Below are 19,277 nucleotides of genomic sequence, written 5' to 3'. Positions count from 1 at the left end.
ATTGCAGCTCTGTTGACTTTGTTCTATAAACAAATGGTTTGTTTCCGTGTAATCCGGCGGTTGTGTGCGTCTCAGCGGCGGGGCTGAGCTGTGTTACTCGGCGACTTAGTTTACGTAGTGCGTGCACGCGTCTCGGACACATCTGCCGTCCAGCCCGCCGCTGCCGCTAGAAAAACACACACTCGGTCCTACAGCCGCCTCATCATCAACAAACAGCGGCCGCAGCCAGACAAATCCAATCGGGACGCCGTAATGGTAATCCTGACGCGGACCCGCCGTCACCGGGTTTGTTGGGTTTGGCTGGTGGGCTCACAAAGCGGGTCTGTCAGTGAGGGGGTCGCCGACGGGACACGTCGCGCGTGCCATTGTTCCTCTGGGCAGCTGTCCCTCTGTGCTCGGTTCACTCGTTTGTAATTTGTTTTGTGGGCTGACGTGGCGCCGGCGAATATGTCGCATTGAGTTACGTTTGTCGTCGTCGTGTTAGCGGCGATGAATTGAGACGGTACGGTGTTTTCTCGCAATGGAAAACCGCTGTTGTTCAGTGGTATGTGTGGCCGACAAAAGCGTGGGAAAATGGAATAAACGTATGCGGCGTTTTTGACAAACACGTCCCAGTTGAAACGCGAGTCTGATCGAGTGCCACGGGCGTCAGTCGGCGTTTCCGGCGTGCACTAATTGCGTGGGCACCCCGGCGGCGCAGATCGTGACTGAGAGGCTGGCTTTGGTTTCCGAGCGTGGCCCGGTGCCGGGTGCCGGGCGGCGGCCGCACCCGCCCATGGGGTCTCATGTTTCCCCAGAGAGGGGAGCCGCCTCCCAGGCGTCGGCCGGCCCCCGTCCCCTCCCGGCGCCGCGGCCAGAGGCGCCCGAGCGCACAGAGACCCACATTTTTGCCACCGCCAGCACCGGCTCGGGTTTCAGCTCGCCGTGATCGATGCCAAACAGAAGCGAAACATTGTCGGCGTCAGTCTTGCCGCGGCGGCGGCCTTTGTGGCGCGCTCGCGGCGCACTCTCAATGAAGTCATGCGCCGGGCTTCGTTTCAGGCGCGCGCGCCGCCGAGCTGGGCTCAGAGCCGGAGAGGTGGTCCGGCGGGCGGAGTAGGTCATGGCACGCGCGGCCGCACCGCTCCAAATCCTGCTCATTTTCCTGTCACGTCCAGAAAGGCCTGTCCGGCCGGCCCCAAAACAGCTTATCAATACCAAACAGTGGCCTTATGAATCGGTAATTAACTTCGGTCCCTCGGCACGGTAATGAGCTGGTTTAAATGAGCCGGAACGACGAGTGCGTTTCTCCTTGTGGCTCTCTCACGTTCCTCTAGCCCTTCTTGGGTCGGCTATGGCCGGATCGCGGCGGGGCGCCCAGCCGCGCCGACCGCCAGAATTCCGGGCGGACTCTCCCCCGTACTGCGCTTTTAAAGGCGGCCATTGTGCCTGCCGACCCGTGGGACGGGCAAGGGGTGAGCAGCCGGGCCCACTTGACGGCGCACAAAGGACCCTTTGAGGAATGTCATCCGTGCCCGCCCGTCGCGGCCTGGGAGCGCTCCTCCCATCGCGACAAATATCGGGTTGCCCTCCGCAGCCCGCCGCTCGCTGAATACCGGCCAGGTGAAAATGGCCGACACGCATTTGGAGCCGTCAGTGAACTCTAGCCGGCGGCCGAGCGTCGCTGATCGCCGTGTCGGCCCCACACACTGTCGCAGCCGGCGGCGACGCCCGCACGTGAAGCTAACCTCGGCGCTCTGCCTACCTGCAGAGTATTGATTCCGGTCGTCATGACGACCCTACGCGACACACGCTCACCCGAGATAATAAGCAGGTGTGTGATAGGTCGGAGCCGCGCTCGTCCGGCCCCAGAGCCGGCAATATGTTTTGTAGCCAGCTGAGCCGCACATCATCTGCTGCCAGCCGATGGGGATTATTGGCTCCCCGGCGCGCCGGCCGGACTCCAAAGGGCCGCCGCGCCGCACCCCCGTCCCGTCCAAACCCTGTCGGCGCGTGTGTTACACCTCATCCAGCGCTCATCTGGCCTCCCCTCTGCCGCCTCGCTGCACAGGTGAAGCCGGTGTGGGGCTGAGCGCTGCTCGGACGCCGACGCCGTGCTGTGATTCTATTCAGGTGTGCCGTGTCGCCGTCGGTCCCTCAATGAGAACCCATCGATCCAGGCCGGTGTGTGTGAGCAGCACACGCGGTTCTGCAGCTTCCTGTGCCTCGACTCCCTACCAGCGTCATTTAGTCCCTCCCAGTCGGCCATTTTCTGACCGTGCTGCCGTCACGGAATCCTCTGATCCTCGGCTGAGCCGCTGGGTAGCCGTGAGGTGGACCCCAGCACCGGCCGGCCGGCCGCGGGAGCTCACTGTCCGGTCCGCCTGTCCAGTCCGCCGGCCCGCTGCGGCTCCGGTCGTGCTGCGGCTCAATCCGGTCCGGACATGTCGACCGATGTCGTCAGCAGACTCGACTCTGCGGCCGCCAGAGGTCAGCCGGCGCCGCCGCGTCGGAACGGGAACTTGCTGGCGTGGGAGCCGGCCAATTTGCGGCGCTCACCGCACCGACGCAACTTGCTGGAACCGGCGCTAACGCGTTCCGGGTCAGGTGCTCATGCGCAGGTCAGGCGGTAACGTGTTCGAGGTAAGATGTTAACGTGTTAGGGGCGGGGTACTAACGTGGTTCGAGTGAATGCATTTTTAGGCCGACACTGGGGCGTTGGAGGATATCTCAATATGAGTGGGTTGCCGTATCTGCTACACAGGCGCGGCCACTGACCTGACCTGACCTCTGCACGTGCTGGCGTGCGCCGGTCGGCACGCCGGTGCATTTTTCCCAGGCGCTGCGGCGCGAGAGAGCGTGATTGGTGGGCGGGACCGGCCGGAGGGCGGGAGACTGCAACGCAGCGCGGCCGGCAGGGCGCTAACACTGGAGACTGCGACACGGCAGCGGCGCTAGCACCAGAGGCGGCGCGGTCTCACGGCGCGGGCCGTATATGATATCCGTTATCGGATTGGTATCACTGAGGCCCGCGCCGCGGTCCGGGGACCATCACTGGCGGATCCAGGGGGGGGCCACGGGGGCCATGGCCCCCCCCAAAGGCCTAAAGTGGCCTGTTTGGCCCCCCCCAAAACGTCAGAAAATTTCTAAGAAAATATACCTTGATGGAGGTTTTTAGCCACTTGGTGAAGTAAAGTTTCCACAGCATAATATGGAAGCAATATGGTAGCAGTGAGGGTCAGTCAAAAGTTGCGCGAGCGGAGTCGACCTTCAAAAAGACTGTTGTTGGCACGTGTTTATGGCGCGGCAGCTGGTAGTTGGCGGTGTTTCGCGTGGTGTGGCATCACTGGCGGATCCGGGGGGGGGGGGTAGCACGGGAGCCTGAGGTGCCCCTGACAGGCCCGTGGTGCCCTTGCTAGGCCTGTGGTGCCCCTGGACCCTGGCAGGCCTGTGGAGCCTCTGGCGGGCCTAGGGTGCCCCTGCTAGGCTGCTGATGCCCCTGGGACCTGACAGGACTGTGGTGCCCCTGACAAGCCTTAAGTGCCCCCAACAGGCCCGTGATGCCCCCGACAGGCCCAAGGTGCCCCTGCGGCCTGCGTGATGCCGTGATGCCTGCGAGGCCGGTGGTGCCCCTGCGAGGCCGGTGGTGCCACTGCGAGGCCGGACCGGACCATGGGGAAGGACGACCGGCCGCGGAGGCCGTCTGTGGCGAGTTCGGACACCGCTGACACTGATGCGGCGACATGTCAAACTCGTGAGCATTGTGGTGCGCCGCCTCCGCCCGGCGAGTCTAATTGATGACAGCAATCGAGCCGTGGCAGGTGGATCATGCGGTCAGTGGCAGTCGCCGATGTCGAATTTATGGCTCGAGCCCACGCTCCTTCACGACTTCTCAAGATCCTAATCAAGATGTCGGCTTTTTATATTCATACATCGGTGCAGGTTCGGTAGTGTTATTCATATGTAGATTGGGTCTATTAGTTGCAGTGTGGAGAGGATCGAAGGTGTTGCGGGGCTCCTCCTCCCAGTGGGGTGTGCCGCGCCGCGCCGTGCCGCGCGCCGAAGATGGCCGCTCATGTACGTGACCGGCTGCTGGAGAGGAGGCGTCACGCCGCGCTCCGAGCAGCTGCAGCTCGGAAGCTGGCACGGCTCATGGCTTGTAGCTTGGAGAGCTGGGGCTGCTGCTGAAGTTATGTAGCTCTGACAGTCCCGATCCGGAGCTGTGAGTCCTGCAGCCCCCTTCCAATGGTCTCCTGTTCCCGTAGGACCCGGCGGACAGTGTCCCTCCCGGAAGCAGTCCTCTGTCGCTGGCGCCGATCCCGGGTTGTTGTTTCTGTGTCCGCGGTGTGTCCGGCCAAGGTCGGGGCGCCGTTTACCGCCTCTCAGTGTCGACCCGCCGGAATGCCAGCCGTCTTGTTTACGCGGGCTTTTTACGCGCGGAACGAGCCGTGTTTGGTTTTGCATGTGTGCGCTTTTGTCGGTCTATTCAATTATTGTGTCGGGATTACTTTCATATTTTCCGGCGGGGCTGAATGTCAACCCTGAAAGCCGCCAACTCATTGCCAGTGCCGGCCCGCTCGGATGCATCAACAACATCCCCGAGGCCAGCGCTAAGCACATGTTCATGTCGACAAGCATTCAACCGGCAATTAAACATACTCTAAAAACACAGCCCGGCACATTTGCCCGCCTGGAATAGCAGCATCAAGCCGGTGGAGACTGCGGCAAGGCGGGCGATCGTCATCGCTCTCAGGCTGCACGGCTGCCCCGCTCCGTCTCTCGTTCTTCTCTCAGTTCCCGTTCCCGCTCCGCTCCAGTTTCTTTCCGATATTCCCGCGGTCGGCTGTACTGGAACTAGTTTGTTGTCCCCCCGTGGTCGTCAGGTCCCCCTAATGAGCTGTCAGCCTTTGGCGGCAGTTAATGGCGCACAGGTGACAGTCGCCGCCGCACGACGCGCGTTTTGGAGATATTTCTCCGGGGGAACTAGCTGGCTATCTACCGATCGGGCCCTCCGATAGGCCGCACCGATCCATCTCCGTCGATCGGCCGTAGGGACGAGAATAGTGCGCCGGGCGGCGGGTCGGTGGCCCTTATCGACTGTTTATGACCTGTGGGCGCCGACCCGCTACGATCGCCGCTGTGCTGTGGCCGCCGGTGGTGCATTATGCAGTATGCACCTCGTGGAACGCTGCGTGCTGCGCCAGAACACTCCTGCCCCGACGGATAAAGACCGGTGCTGTCCGTGCACCGTCGCAGCTCACGAGGGACTCCCTACAGCGGCGACCGGTCGGTTGGCCGACCCCCGGGGGCTCCGCTGTGAGTCCGTGCCCGGCTCACGGCGCCCGGCCGCCTTCCGTGACTGATAACGGCGTTGCATGTGGCGCCGAGACACCTCGGCCGCTACCGGTCGCCGGCGCCGCGCGCCGACCGTGCTCACGGTGACGTGAGCTCCTCTGGGGAATGCCGATCGGCCGATCACAGCTCAGCGTGTTATTGATCATCATATCACGGCGCATTACGGGCCGTGTAAATAGGTCAATCTGAGCCCAGTGCCCACCATCCCGGAATAGTTCCACCACCGCGGCCAGTCTCCCGACCGGCGCTCGGCGCGGCTTATCTACAGGTGCGCTCAGTCCTGTAGCTGCCGACACATGGCACCGACACGGAGCGTCGACCGCCGAGCGCCGGGCGCCGACCCGATTCCGCTGACTCACGAAATGCCTGGGTCACGTGCTTATCTGCCAATCTGCGCCGATGATACACCGCTAGGTGGCGCCGGGAGCTGTTCGGAGTGGCCGCCTCCTGCAGCTACCCACACGGGCCGCGGCCCACGGCACGGAGCCGAGACAGAGAGGTGACTTCAGAGCGCAGCGCCGACCGACTGGGTGGGAGGCCAGGAATTCAGAGATACGGGCCACTCTCCCAACAGCAGTTGCTCTGTCGGAGGGCGGCGCCGCCGGAGCTCAGACGCAGTTAATCTCTCCTACGCAGCCTCGTGTGCCAGAGAACGTGTTACTGTTCATCCCGTTGCTTCAAGAAAATGTGTAGACAATATAGGACTGTCATACCTGCCTCTGTTTCCCACCCACACTGCCCAATGCTGTTCCCCATCTCACCTTACATTCTATGTCATTCCCACACATCTCATCCCATCAAAGTTCCTCTCAACCCACGTGCCTCATCCCATCCCATCCCTTCCCATCCCATAATAACTCGGTGCTCGCCGTGCCGATCGTTCATCTCCAAATGGTGTGTTCCCTGATGAGCGATGCCTGCGCCGCGGGCGGTTTGTAGCCAGCCTTGGACCTGAACGTCGTCCGCCGTCGTCTCATTTGCCGCTGCCGAGCTGTGGCCAACTGAAGTCGCCGCGGTCATTCACTTTCATTGAACTCTAGCTCTCCCATCAATGTGTGGGAGGCTCTTTTTTCGCTGCATCTTCGTGTCATCAAGCGGCCAACAGCGCTGCAGCGATTGCATGCTTCAAATGTCATCACATTAGCTTTGTTGCATGAGAGTAATCGGCATCCGCTGCGGATATTTGACCGATGTGCAGGCATGCAGGCTGGCTCCACCGGCGAGGTTTTGCAGAGATTACACGCTGGCGCCGTCGTATACTCGGTTCCGGCGATACTTGAAGGCCCTTACTCTCACTGAGTTCGGCCGGTCAGCGGGCAGATGGATCATTTATTTTCGGTGGTGGTTAATATTCAGAGAGTTACACGAGAACAACAGACTGGCCAACAACAAGTACATTATTCAAGGTATTTCCTAATTTCTGCCGCGGCTCATGTCGGCGAGTCGGCTATAGTCTAGTCGGATCAGCGCCGAGTGTCGCCCCGTTTTGGCCTCGCGTCACCGCCAAGCCGATTTAGCGGGCTCGGCTGGACGTTTCTTGCTTAGGGCGAAGTCCCGTTACCATTTTTCGTAACTGGAGAGCCGACCAGCCCACCTGAGTGGCCTTGGACGGAATGGCGACGCCTGCAGCTGCTCAACTCGGCGAGTCTGCAGCTCCGACTGATGTGGCCGTTCTCACATTACCCGCTAATGTCTGGCTGACCTCTCCGCTGTCTCTGTAATGCATTCCTAACTCATCTCGAACGGCTCGGCCGGCCGTTCTGACATTCCGCGACACAGTCTCAGACCGCCTCGGCTCCCGCCGACTCTCCCTCTAGCTCTCCCTCTAGCTCACCCTCTGGCTCGCCCCGTGGCTCCTACACAAGCGTCGGGCGCTGGAACGATTAACTAAGCGGCGCTCAATGCGGCGAGCGTCCGTCCAAATTACAGAGTGGCCATTGTTCCCACACCGACCGATCTGCATGGCGCGAGGGCCGGCCGCTCTGGCCAGGGTGGAGGCTGCCGGCGCGCGCGCTCCGATCGGCCAGCCGCCGGGGGCGAGCCGAGCCGACTCTCCCGGCAGGCAGATCTTGTCTTACCGCCGCGCCGCCGGCAGATGGTGGGAGAGTGAGCGCGCGCACGGGTGGCGCCGGTTTCTAACAAGGTATCGATTCAGCCCAACCGATGCGTGGGATATGAATAAGGGCTTTACGTAACACAATGATGTTTCTCCTTTTTTCTTGTTATCTCTCCATTCTTTGTTCATTGAGAGATAGGTTTCAATTTATATCCTTTCCCTTTTCCTATTACTCCACATATTTCTCTTCTCTCTCCCTCTCTCTTCTTTCTTTTTCTTTTTCTTCTGTCTCTCACCTCTACCTATTCAGCTACTCTCACAGTGCGCTTTTCGAAGCCCGACATGCTCTTCAGCCCGTTTAGGTGTATTTACCTCTCAGCACAATGGCTCACTCTATCCTCCTTATCTTCTGTTCAGTGGCGTGGCCACTTTTGATCATTCTGTGCAAGTTATGCCATTATTTCGTCTGTTATGTGCTGCCGTTTTTCCCTTCCATCGCCTTGCTCCGCCGCTGTATCGACTGCGTGATCGCTAATCCCAACTCCACATCGGAGCCGGCGCAGTTTTTATTTTCCATGGCTTAGAAGCCCCGCCGCGTGCGGCTGTGAAGCCGGAATGTGTCGGTTTACGGGTGGTCGACGCGCGGACGGCGACTCGTCGTTTGCGACGATACGTGGACGGCGGCGGCGGTGGCGGATGTTGCAGGCGCTTTGTGGTAGGGTTCCTGATTGGCGACTGGAGGTCAAGCATTGTTTTTACACAGTATTTGTGTTGTTCGCTGTTTTTGCGGGAGCATTATTTTGTCGTAATTCATAATTCATTGCGCATGTTGAAAGGAGCTTTATGGGAGGCCACCTTTGTTGCCAAAAATGGACAGCTTGCAAGTTGTTTTGTCTTTATCCTGCGGAATGCAATGAATCAAATCTATTGACTGCTGAGTTGTCTGGTTGACATGCCGACAACCAGTTCTTATGATCTACCGGTCGGTGCGCGTTTCCCACGCCGACTCAAGGACCCGGGGTCCGGCCCGGCCCGGCTCCGGCGGCGGCCGTCTCCGGCTCCGGGCCCCGGCGCGGCAGCTGCGGAGGTCGTGCGCCGCGCGATTGGCAGCCGCCCTGCCCACCTCTGCCGCCGCCCATTCAGTGCACTAATGGGCTCCGCCGCGCCGCGTGTGCCGCCACACTTTCCAAGAGTGAGTTGTAGTGCGCTGGTGTAGCCCGCTTTGGGAGCTATGGTGTCAGCAGCAGCCAGAGAGTAAAGCGCAACAACGGTCAGAGGGGACAATGCCGTAGATCCGGGACAGTGCTGGTACAGGTAGGATAAGCCGGGGGCAAATTTTGCACTGGCAGTGTTGCGGTAGACCAGCTGTGATCTACGACCGCGAAGCAGTAACCACGTCCTCTGCAGTCGCCTTCTCCCCTAGGCGATAATTGCGAGTCCGCTGCTGCCGTAACCGCGGCAACACGTGTAACACGCCAGGCAGTGGTGATTACACGTGGACTGAAACACACGCGGCACGTGCGCCTTTACACGCTGCTATTGTGCGACCCTCGGGCTGTGTCCCTGTGGATTGTCCCTTTACCCATTCGTCCATCAACCCTGACAGTGGACCGGTCGGTCAGTCATGTGTTGATCTGTCGGGCCGGGGAGACGCGGTGCTCCCCTCCGTCCGTGCGCTGGGAGGCAGGCGGCCGGCCGATGCGGCGGTCCGTCCGTTCCCGTTCGACGGAGATGATGGCGCCGCTCACATCTGGGTCGGTCGGCCGGCCGGGCGCCGCCGGCGGCGACGATACGGATCTGCGAGAACGGCGCGCCGCGCAGAGAGGAGAGAGTGGAGGAGGGAGGCGCGGGCAGAGAGGGTGACTGGATGAGCGAGTGGTAAAGGAGGGCAGGGTGCGGGTCGACCCCGTCCGTTCCATCTTCGAGTCCCCAGTGATCCCCTGGGCTGCTGAACCGCCGCCGGTCTGTGGGATTTCGGACCGTGTTTGCCGACTGTGCGACGCGCCTGCCGCTCGACACGCCAGGTGTAGGGTATCCGTCTCACCGCGCCGGTACAGGGGACCGCCGCCGCCGACTCGGCTCCCCTCCTCTCCCCTGCGCCGTTCTCCCCTCCGTCCGTGCGCAGAATGCGTGACGGTGGTTTGTGTGCGTGTGTACCCCTGCGTTGCGCTGCCTCGCCGCTGCACCACTGCCTGTATGTAGCGCTGAATCGAGCCGTCGTCTCAGCAGTTTTGCGGGCCGTGGTCAGTGCCGACGCGCCGACAGTTGGCTGGCACGGCGCCCGACTCAGATCAACCTGACGAGCACGATGTGTACCTCACCACGGACCACCTCTGATCGGTCTGGCATCGTCAGAGTGTTCCCGTCGACCTGGCGCCGGTCGGAGACGCGCCCTCCGCCCCGAACAAAGGCCCGTGTGGCGCGGAACATGGTACTGTTGGCAGAGGGCACGCTGCAGATATACCGCCGCGCGAGGTCCGTGGTCGGTAGAGTTACCGGCCCCTAAATTCCTATCACCGGCGGTCGTGTGTCCGATTACTCTTTGCCGACTGGACGTTTGGCATGTTTGTGTCGGTCTTTGGGAACGGTACTTTGTATCAACTCGCCGGCAGTGTCAGCAGTACGCCGATAGTTGCACGGCCGAGCCGACCCGCCGAGTCCCGCGCCGCGCGGCGGACGTCCGGTGGGACCAGCTGGCCGTCCGTCCGACCGACCGGCTGTTTGACCCCGTATTGACCGGCGGCGCCACTCCTGTTTGACCGCTTCCATCCACTTCCGATTTGTCAAACAGCGCGCCCCCAGCGGCCGGTGCCATTCGACACCGCGCCGCGCCGAGCAAACGGCCGGCGCAGGAAACCCTTATCCCGCTCCGCGCGCTGTGTCAATATGGGGCCGGGGCAAACGTGGCGCCCCGCGCCCGGCTGATAGCAGACCTAATTCGGACCACTTCGGGACTAATTCGCCACACGGCGGGTCTAATTCACCGCGCCGCCTTTGCGTGCGAGGGATGACTGTGCGCGTGTATTTGCCAAGAAAACGCGTTTTTCTGCGTGGGAGCGGAATTTTAGTGAGGTGCGGATTTGTGGTTTTGTCAGGGAGTAATCGGGAGAAGGTGCCCGTAGAGCCTATCCACGGCTATGTGTAACGCTGACTTGTGATCAAGTGGCAAGCATCCGTCGGGTCGGGTCGGATACCGTTATCGGTCGTATTCTCCGATCATGAGAGCGCCGTTTTTCGCCATGCCCTGCGGCTCTCTGTGGGGCGGCCCGGCCCACTCTGACCTCCTCTTCCACTCCTTCCTCCTCCTGTGGGCCGTGCGCGGCTGCCGGCGGCGAAAGTGGCGCTCCGGCGGCGAGTGTGGCGCTCCACCCTCGCCAGACAGTGCCCGTGGCCACGGCCGGAACGGCGTGACCGGAGAAGTCGAGCCCCGCCCCGGCCCGGTGCGCTGACGGCCGGTCGTGTCTGGTGCTCTTTGGCCCTGCTCTAGTCCCAGTCCCGTCTGTTCACTGGTGCTGCTAGCCCTGTTGGACTCGCCCAGACTGGCTGTAATAATGCCCTGTAGAGCCGCACTAAAGCTCGCCATGCAGTGAACCCTTTCTGTCTGAAATGCCATTCTGTGGCGTCAAACATCATCTGACTTGGGCCTGTCTCTCTCCTTTTTCAGATTCCAGATCAGCAACACAGACCACATCATCGACGTCAACAAGGGCAACAACCTGTTCGAGTACGACCAGGTGACCATTATCTGTCCGAGCTACAGTGAATGGACCAAGGAAGAGGATACGGAGAAATACATCATATATAACGTGAGTACCGCTGAACGGGCTGTGCACATTTGTCAATGGCGAACGGCGCAATAGACGGCCGCATTCCACGGGACACACACCGGGCGAAATTCGGCCGGACATGTAGCACTGTCCGGCGTGCAGCACCGAGCTGCAGAACTGCATTGTCCGCCGGCCACCGACTGTTGTGCTGTGTACAGATGATGTGTTGGGCTTGGTCTCTGCACTGTGCAGGCCATGCCCAGGTGTAGTTTACTTGACAAATGAGCTATGGTGCACCAGCCAGCTCGGTGGCTCGGTTTGCTTTGATCGTTCGTCACTCAAACGGCCTGTCGTTTTTAATGAATTCCTACCGATTAACCGACTGAGTTGGAGATGATCAAATTTAAATGATACACGAGCCTCTCTTTTCAACTGAACATTCGTTGAGTTATTAATGCCGAAAAAAGTCGCGCACAATTTTGTTGTTGAAACGGCAGGTCGCATTGTCTGCATTTCATCCACACGCCAATACATATCCGCTAATCACGACTGCAGTATACGGCCATTGCATCACGCCCGTCTGCGACCGTCCTCAGAGCGCGTTGCGTCACCGTTCCGGGCCATAAATTAGTCGTGACAGTGGACGCGGACGCGGCGATTATTGCTGGTTATCTGAGCGGCCGAGCTGCACCCGGCTCAGCGGCGCTGCCATATCGCACCGATAGGAACCGGCCTTTATGGCCGGCCGACGGGACGCGTCCTTTATTGCCGGCGATGACGCCACGCTGATGGCGTGTCGGGTCGGGGCGCGGCGTGATGGGGATTTCGGCTGTCAACATAGGTGATCCCGGTGGCGTCATCACGTGCCTCGCCATTGCACCTGGACGCCATGCCTGGTCACCCAGTGTGCCCGACCCTAGAACGCAGCTCCGCGGACTTCCGCTTGGTATTTCAGGCTACACACTGCTCGCAGGTCTTTTCAATGGGCCCAGCCGGCGCCTCGGTGACCCTCAGCAGTCGCGGGCCCTTCGGAGGTAGCACAATCGCTGTCCGGCGTGCGCATTTAACGCCAAGGCCGCCGGCGCAATAATTGATCTCGAACGGAAAACAGCGTCCACCACCTGACGGCTCCGGGCGCTGGGGGGCCGATTGTGGCGGCGGGACGGCTGTGCAGGGGCGATGGGTGGTCAACGCGGCGGTGGAGAGACATGCAGGGTGGTTGTCTGAAACCACGGCCCTTGGAGTCGAGCTTTGTCTAAGCGACAGGCTAGCTAGACAGGGTGGTCAGAATCATGGGTCCGTGTCAAACCCGTGGATAGCATGCAAGGTTTCTCTGGCCTACCGGCATCCTCCCGGAGAAGTTGTCTGCACTGCCGATGCCGACTCCTATCTTCACTTTGCTAACGTGCCTTGGACCGTCCATCAGCTTTGCTCGCGGACCGAAGCTGAGCGGACGGGCCGGGCCGGTCGGCGGTGGGCGCGCGTTGCATGCCGTCTCGTCATGAGCGGTGGAGTGATTGGTCTGGTGCGGCGGCCGGCACCGCCTGGGGCTCCGGACGGGCTGCGGCTGCGGCCGCGGCGCCGACCGCCGACCGCCGACCGACGGGCAGACAGACGGACAGACGATGAGTGGCGGACGACGGACGGGCGGACGGCACCCTCACCACCACACACGAATAGACAAACGGATGAATCCTTCGCCACAGACAGCCGGATGGACGGACGGTCGGACAGACGAAGGGCATATGATGCAGGATAGATGGACGGACAGCCGACAGACAGTGCACGACGCTTGAGCGGCGACGGTGGACGTTTCAAACACTTATCCCAAACCTGGGGTCGGTTTTGGTTTTGTTCCTAGCCTCGGTCCCAGCAGTGACTGCACACACTAATGCCAGCATCGGATCGCCCACAGCGTACGACAGGTCTGGCCCGTGTTGCCACTCGTGTTACCGGTCACCGGCGGCTGCTCGTTTGATGGAGACCCTCGTCCAGACTGTCGTGGCTCGGTGCTGCCGTCAGCGCCGCCACCATGATCCGCCATCAGTTGGCATCAGTCGCGGCGGATCGCGCTGCTCAGAGCCGCTCGTCGGCACCGCCGGTGACAGTGCCATCCTCCCCTCTGGCCTATGAGGACAGTCGGCAGCAGGGCAGAGCGGAGCCGCCGCAGCTGCGACCGTCCCGGAGAGAGAGCAGCAGCCTCCCCAGGTTAATCCGTTCAGACGGCTGACTGTCGCCGCCAGGGACGCCGCCCATTCAGGTGGAGGGTGTGCCGCGCTTTGTCGTCCCGCGACCCTGTCGTCGGCGGCCGAGTCTGCTCCTCTCTGTGGTGCCCAAACTGCCAGTGACGGTCCGCCGGCTCCCCATTCAGGGTCCGTCGTCAGCTCACGGCGAAATCGCGGCCCCGGTGGCTCAGAGGACGCAGCTCAGACGCTCCTGTCATGGGACTGGGGAGCTGTCAGGACTCAGGACCGGCGGGATAAGCCGATCAAACTCGATGGCGCCGGAACGCTGCGACTCGGGCGGAGCTGGTAGACTGGTTTGAAAACGTCTGGGCGGTGGTGACAAAGGATGTTACTAAATATATGTCTCTTTGATGGAGACGGTCGTTATTAATTAATTCAACAGAGCTATCGCAACTCCTTTGTCGGTGGGTTTAAGATTGGACTTGGTGTTGAAGGAGCCTCTGCGCTGTTGACCTCTGAGCTCATCCCACCGTTTACTGTCCACGGTGCGGTCACCCGTCGATAACCCTTCCTTCGGCGGTTGCGTAGTGATGGCTGCGGTGCCTGTGGTCCCAACCGACCATCACCTAGGTCAGGTGACCCTCTGCGGCGCTCTAAATGCCGTTGGTCTGGGTCAGGTGACTTGTTCGAATGTTCCCTGTGACCCCTGCCTATGTGTCGTCCCACTGGCCGTTTGCATCACATGCACATTTACATCATTTACGCATTTGTAGGCCCAAAATGCTGATCTAGTAGTCTGCCTCGAGGGCATTTTTCCCAACCATGACCTGTGACATTTTGCCTGTGACCTCTGACCTGTGACCTAACCGTCGCGTCTGTTTTCAGGTGTCGAAGGAGGAGTACGACACATGTCGGATCACCAACCCGAACCCGCGCATCATCGCTGTCTGCGACAAGCCGTACAAGCTGATGTTCTTCACCATCACCTTCCGGTCATTCACACCTCAGCCGGGAGGGCTAGAGTTCCGGCCCGGCCAGGACTACTTCTTCATCTGTAAGTGGGCCTCATAAACTGAGCAATATCTTCCACCGCGCAGACAGGCAGCTGTTTTGTTGTTTTTAACGAAACCTGTTTGATTCAAATACGACGGCTCGATGAGATTAGGCCTTGACAGGACACACCCGATATTTCGGCAAGTCGTGGCTGTCGGATTACAATCATCATGGGGCTTATGCTAATTGATGATAGGTATCTGATTATATCAAAAGCGATCCAACTAAAAGCACTACTATTCTCTTTTCAAGCTCGCTTCATCGGGAAGAATGGTAACTATGGACTGAACCGAGCCGGGCCCTGTAGCTTTGGCATGTTGCCGCATTAGCGCCCACGGCCCAGCTCTAACTCTTGAACAAGTCCGTCGCGGCTATGTTCCTGTTTCTAAATGAGCATTCCTGCGATGCCTGCAATCCAAATCCGGTATAATCCTCTGGGACATACCCTCACATATGATGTCCGTACATCCTGGAAATCCTGAACCGGCCTCGCTCGGCCTGATCCTGCAGCCGGAGTGGTGCTATAAGTTGGGACTGACCGGGCGCCATCGCATCTCGTACCGTCTTATCACTCATATCCCGTCCTAATCGGTCCATATCTCCATCGTCCTTTCTCCGTGTTTCATCTGTGCCTGTTTCGTTCTACTTTATTTGTTGTACTTTATTTAGTTTCCCCTTGTTCCTGTGTCTTATTTTCGGTTCAGGTTCCACTCGCGCCGCCCTATTCTATTATTCTTATTCTATCCGGTCTGCTCCCCGTCCCATCCCGTCCCGTTCCGTCCAACTTTGTATACCGCTCTTCCCTGTCCCATGGGATCCGCTCATTCCATCCTGTCCCATGTGTCCCTGTCCGCGGTCGGCTGGTCTCCGCCATCTGGGGACTTATGTCGCCTGTTGCCTCTCGGCCGTGATCTGATCTGGCGTGGACACCGTGCATCTTACCGGACCGCGGTCAGCCGGTCCGGACCGGGTGTATTAGCCTGGCTCGCATTAGTCGGCGTGGTATGGCCATGACTGAGAGCGGCAGCGGCGGCTCTCGCAGCGCTGACCATCAGCCCCGCTGAGCTCAGCAGGGCACTGACAAAGAGCCCCAGAGTGTACTTTGGTGTATGCTAGCGCGGCTTTTGCGTGCCACATGCATTTTGAGTGAATGTGAGCGTGCATGTGGGCTGAATTGGGCGCCCGGGAGTTGATACCCGCATGACCCCATTCTGATCGGAATCGTGTGCCTGGTGATAGCTGTTGGCACCGCGGACCGGGCTGGTTGTCGAGATTTTGGAAAGATTCCGCGAGTATTCCTGCAGACTGCCTGGCGCGTACCGTTACCTTATTCAGCTAATGACCCGCTCTTGCCATTTAGACCCCGGTCATCGTCTCATTGCTAATTTTAATGTCTCGTCTATCTCCCGTCGGTCCAGCTCGATTGACCGTTTCCTGACACTCTATCCCGAGCTCCTGAGCTTTCGTCAGATAGATTCTCCGGGTGTATCCAGGGTATATGTGTATCCAGATTCCAAACCAACTCACTCATGTCATTACCCTACCCCGTTCACTCCTCCCCTCTGACTGTGTATGACGCACATTTTTCTGACATAACCGTTCTCTCGCCAGCCACCTCTGCCCGGGGCGACATGCTGCGTCGGATCGGCGGCCGGTGTTCGACGCACAACATGAAGGTGGTCTTCAAGGTGTGCTGTAACGAGACAAGCCAGAACCGCATCCCCGACCACGGCGGCCCAGGTGAGCTTGAGCGACGACCAGCGACCCATGCTTGGATATAGAGGCACTCGCCTTAGGTGGGATTTAAAGCTAGCTAGGGTATTGGGATTGACGTAGGAGAGTAACCGTAACGGTAGATGGTCCTGCAGCTTCAGCCTTGGTCCCAGGTGATTGATGGCATCTCAGTTTAATCTCGTCGGTGCAAACACCCGTAAGGGGTGTCCTCAGGGACGGAGGCCGGCCGGTGATGTGTCGAACCGACACGACTGGTGTAAACGGTGACCGCTGACGGCACGATCGGCGCCGCTCGCCTGCAGTTGGCGCCGCGCGGTATTCCCGACTTGGGGCGTGTTTGGGCGGGCCAGAATGTCCCACCGGGCTTCCACTCCACACCATCTCGCACTGGCTCGCAGACCACAGTTTTAGCTGCTGACTTGCACTATATGTAATATGGCGTCTGGTGATCCCAGGTTAGGGTACGACACGGCTTTAGGTAACAGTTTGTAGCAAAATAGTGCATAAAAACCAAATCTTTTATTCTATAACCTGCAGGAATACCGCGTAGAGTCGACAGACGGTAGATGTGTGACCAAACACAGCCACCGCCGAGGTTGTCGTCCCATGACCGCCGGTCGGCGCGCCTCCTCCACCCGGTGACATGGCTGGCACCCCGGTGGCATGTTATTGATGACACACTGCTGGTATCATCACCCCTCACGGTCCGCCTCAGCTATACATCAAACACGGCGCGCATTGTTAGCAGCAGGATGCGGCCGGCCAGACACACCAACATTTGCACATGTTGATATTCATGATATTCAATATACGGCGGCGCGGTTTGCGGAGATGCAAACATCTGGATACGGTTTGTCGCGTATCGGATTTGGCTGGCCACGCGTGCATGGTACTTACGGAGTCGGCTGGATGATGCAGATTTTGGCGTGGACTGCTCACTCATGAGACAGAGGGCTGTCGGCTGTCTGTGTGTGTGTCTGTTTGTCGTGTGATCGGGACTTCTGTGAATCAATGGGGAGGGATGGCTGAGTGAAGAGCGGTGATCACACCCTGTTGGGATGACGAGACGTGACTTGAATAAGATGGTGTGTAGGATGATATTCCGTAGCTGGCTTCTTTGTTTGAGCTGAGGGGTTCCAAGTGTTCATTCATTACCCATCGGACTCTAAAAACTTACGCTTTTTGGCTTGTTTTGTGCCTTGCTTCCGATAAAGAGCAGGAATCTTGTTAGTTTGGATAACGTTATCACAGTCCAGTTGCTTCCTTATTCTTGGCATCTCGACCGTATTCCTCGCACGTCTCAGCAGCGTGTCTGACGGTCCGTTCTCCCTCCCCCAGCGCTGCTGCCGGGCCCGGGTCTCCAGACACCGGCGCCGGCGCCGCCGCCGTTACCCGCTGACGAGGCTGTGTCGGAGACGACGCTGCCGCCGCCGGCGTGGCTGCCGCCGCGCGCGTCCTCACCGCGCAGCACGGCCCGGCCCACGCCACGGCACTCGTACAAGGGAGGCTACAATGTGCCGACCATCAACGTCAAGGCCACCACAGAGAAACAAGGTATGTGGAGAGAAGAAAAGAGAGGGAGGGACGGAGGGAGAGGGCACCACGCCCTGGGTCCCTGCGAATGTGTGTGACCCTGGAAAGAGTGAGCGATGAAGGAGCTATACGGCGGCTGATGTCACCTCCTCTGGTGTATTCAGAGAGATGTCAGGGTCGGCTTAGGGCCGATTTTCAGAATGGGTATTACCCGAGACAAGCCTGGATATCTGGGCTCTGCAGAGTTCAGACCTATGATAGAGCGATAAATCTGCATTTGTATGTGTAATCGCCTCGTACATGAGCTCATTCTTGTCCATAATTATTGTTACGTAGGATGACAGTGGCTGCACCCACTGAATCAACGGCCCATGTGTTAGTGTGACAATGTTTCGAGGCGATGTGTGCAGCTTGATTTGCCAGAATTTGGAACTCATGCTCTTGGGAGCTCTAAATTTGTGACTGACACACGCACTGCGCCTGTTCCAGACGAGTACGGCAAAAAGAAGCACCCGAACGACGTGGCCAAGAACGAGGGTCTGACGTCGTCGGCGTCGACGCCAGCGACGGGCGTGGTGCGCCGCGCAGACTTAATGTGTGTCTCTGTGGCCGTGAGCATAGCTGGGCTGCTGCTGCTGCGGCCGGGGCCCGGCTGATCGGCCGCCGCGCCCTAGCCGAGCTGTGAATACCCGCGGACTGTACAGCGAGTGGGGCCGCCGCGGTGCTGCCACCTATGGACGTCAGGACGACAGTGTGGTTGCGCTGCGCGCCGCCGCGGCGCTGCTGTCGACTCGGCGAGCGCCGCGTCAAGCTTTACTTTGTGATTGAAGATATTTTACCGGCCAGATGGCCATTGTGATACGTTTTACTTGTATTGACTATCTGTGAGTGTTACATGGATGATGACTGACGCCTTCCTTCTGTGGGCCAACCGTGTGCTTGTGCGTGTGCGTGTGTATGTGTGGGTGTACACACGATGTGAATAAGTCATAGTATGTGCGGCGATCGGTAGCATTGGCCGGTGGCGGAGGGCCTTCGGTCGCCCGTCGAGCCGCGGGCCGCCGCTGTCGACAGACACCCGTTAGCGCAAGTGCCTCCAGTGCCGAGCCACCCGTCTAGGAGTGAGTGAGCACGGAGGAGGGAGCCGCGTGATCGGTCGCTGTATCTCGTTGTGTTCGTGTTGGCCGTTTGGTTGTTCAGTGGCGTGTTATGTGAGCTGTTCTGTCTCTCGCTCTGCCTCTGTCTCTGTCTCCGCCTGTGTCTCCACTGGACGTTCCTGACTGACCCATTTGCTCAGTGACTGTGTGCCGAACGAACCGACCTTACTTGGCGCAGCCGCGCCAACACGAACTTGGGTGTCATCAAAAGTCGCGTGCCATATGAACACTGTTTTCGTTGTGTTCCGCATTCTTTCAGGTCGACTGTTTTGCGTGTCATTGGGGCCTGTATTGGACTTTCCATCTCCGTTCTGCCGGCAATCTGTGCTCATTTGTTACGGTTTGTTTGGACTGCGTAAGCCAGCTGTACGCATGTGTCGAACGATTCTCCCACGATTACAATATCTTTTATATCTAGCCTGTAATTGTACCTAATAAATATGTGTCATGGAAAACA

The 19,277-nt window shown here is 59.4% G+C and overlaps 1 protein-coding gene across 1 annotated transcript in view; it reads left to right on the top strand.

Moving 5' to 3' along the window:
- Window positions 1-19,275, top strand: part of LOC122393978 (ephrin-A4-like) — a 45,779-nt gene extending 26,504 nt beyond the window's left edge. The window contains exons 2-6 of the mRNA XM_043390504.1: window positions 11,055-11,196; window positions 14,229-14,397; window positions 16,008-16,136; window positions 17,469-17,684; window positions 18,153-19,275. Coding sequence (XP_043246439.1) covers window positions 11,055-11,196; window positions 14,229-14,397; window positions 16,008-16,136; window positions 17,469-17,684; window positions 18,153-18,319 — 823 coding nt within the window. The 3' untranslated portion in view covers window positions 18,320-19,275. The remainder of the gene's footprint in view (window positions 1-11,054; window positions 11,197-14,228; window positions 14,398-16,007; window positions 16,137-17,468; window positions 17,685-18,152) is intronic.
- The last annotated feature ends 2 nt before the right edge of the window (window positions 19,276-19,277 follow it).

This window comes from Amphibalanus amphitrite, unplaced genomic scaffold, assembly GCF_019059575.1.
Source record: "Amphibalanus amphitrite isolate SeventyFive unplaced genomic scaffold, NRLGWU_Aamphi_draft 000025F_arrow, whole genome shotgun sequence".
Lineage (NCBI taxonomy): Eukaryota > Metazoa > Arthropoda > Thecostraca > Balanomorpha > Balanidae > Amphibalanus > Amphibalanus amphitrite.
Note: the sequence above shows the minus strand (reverse complement) of the source record. Positions and strands in the feature narration are given on the sequence as shown.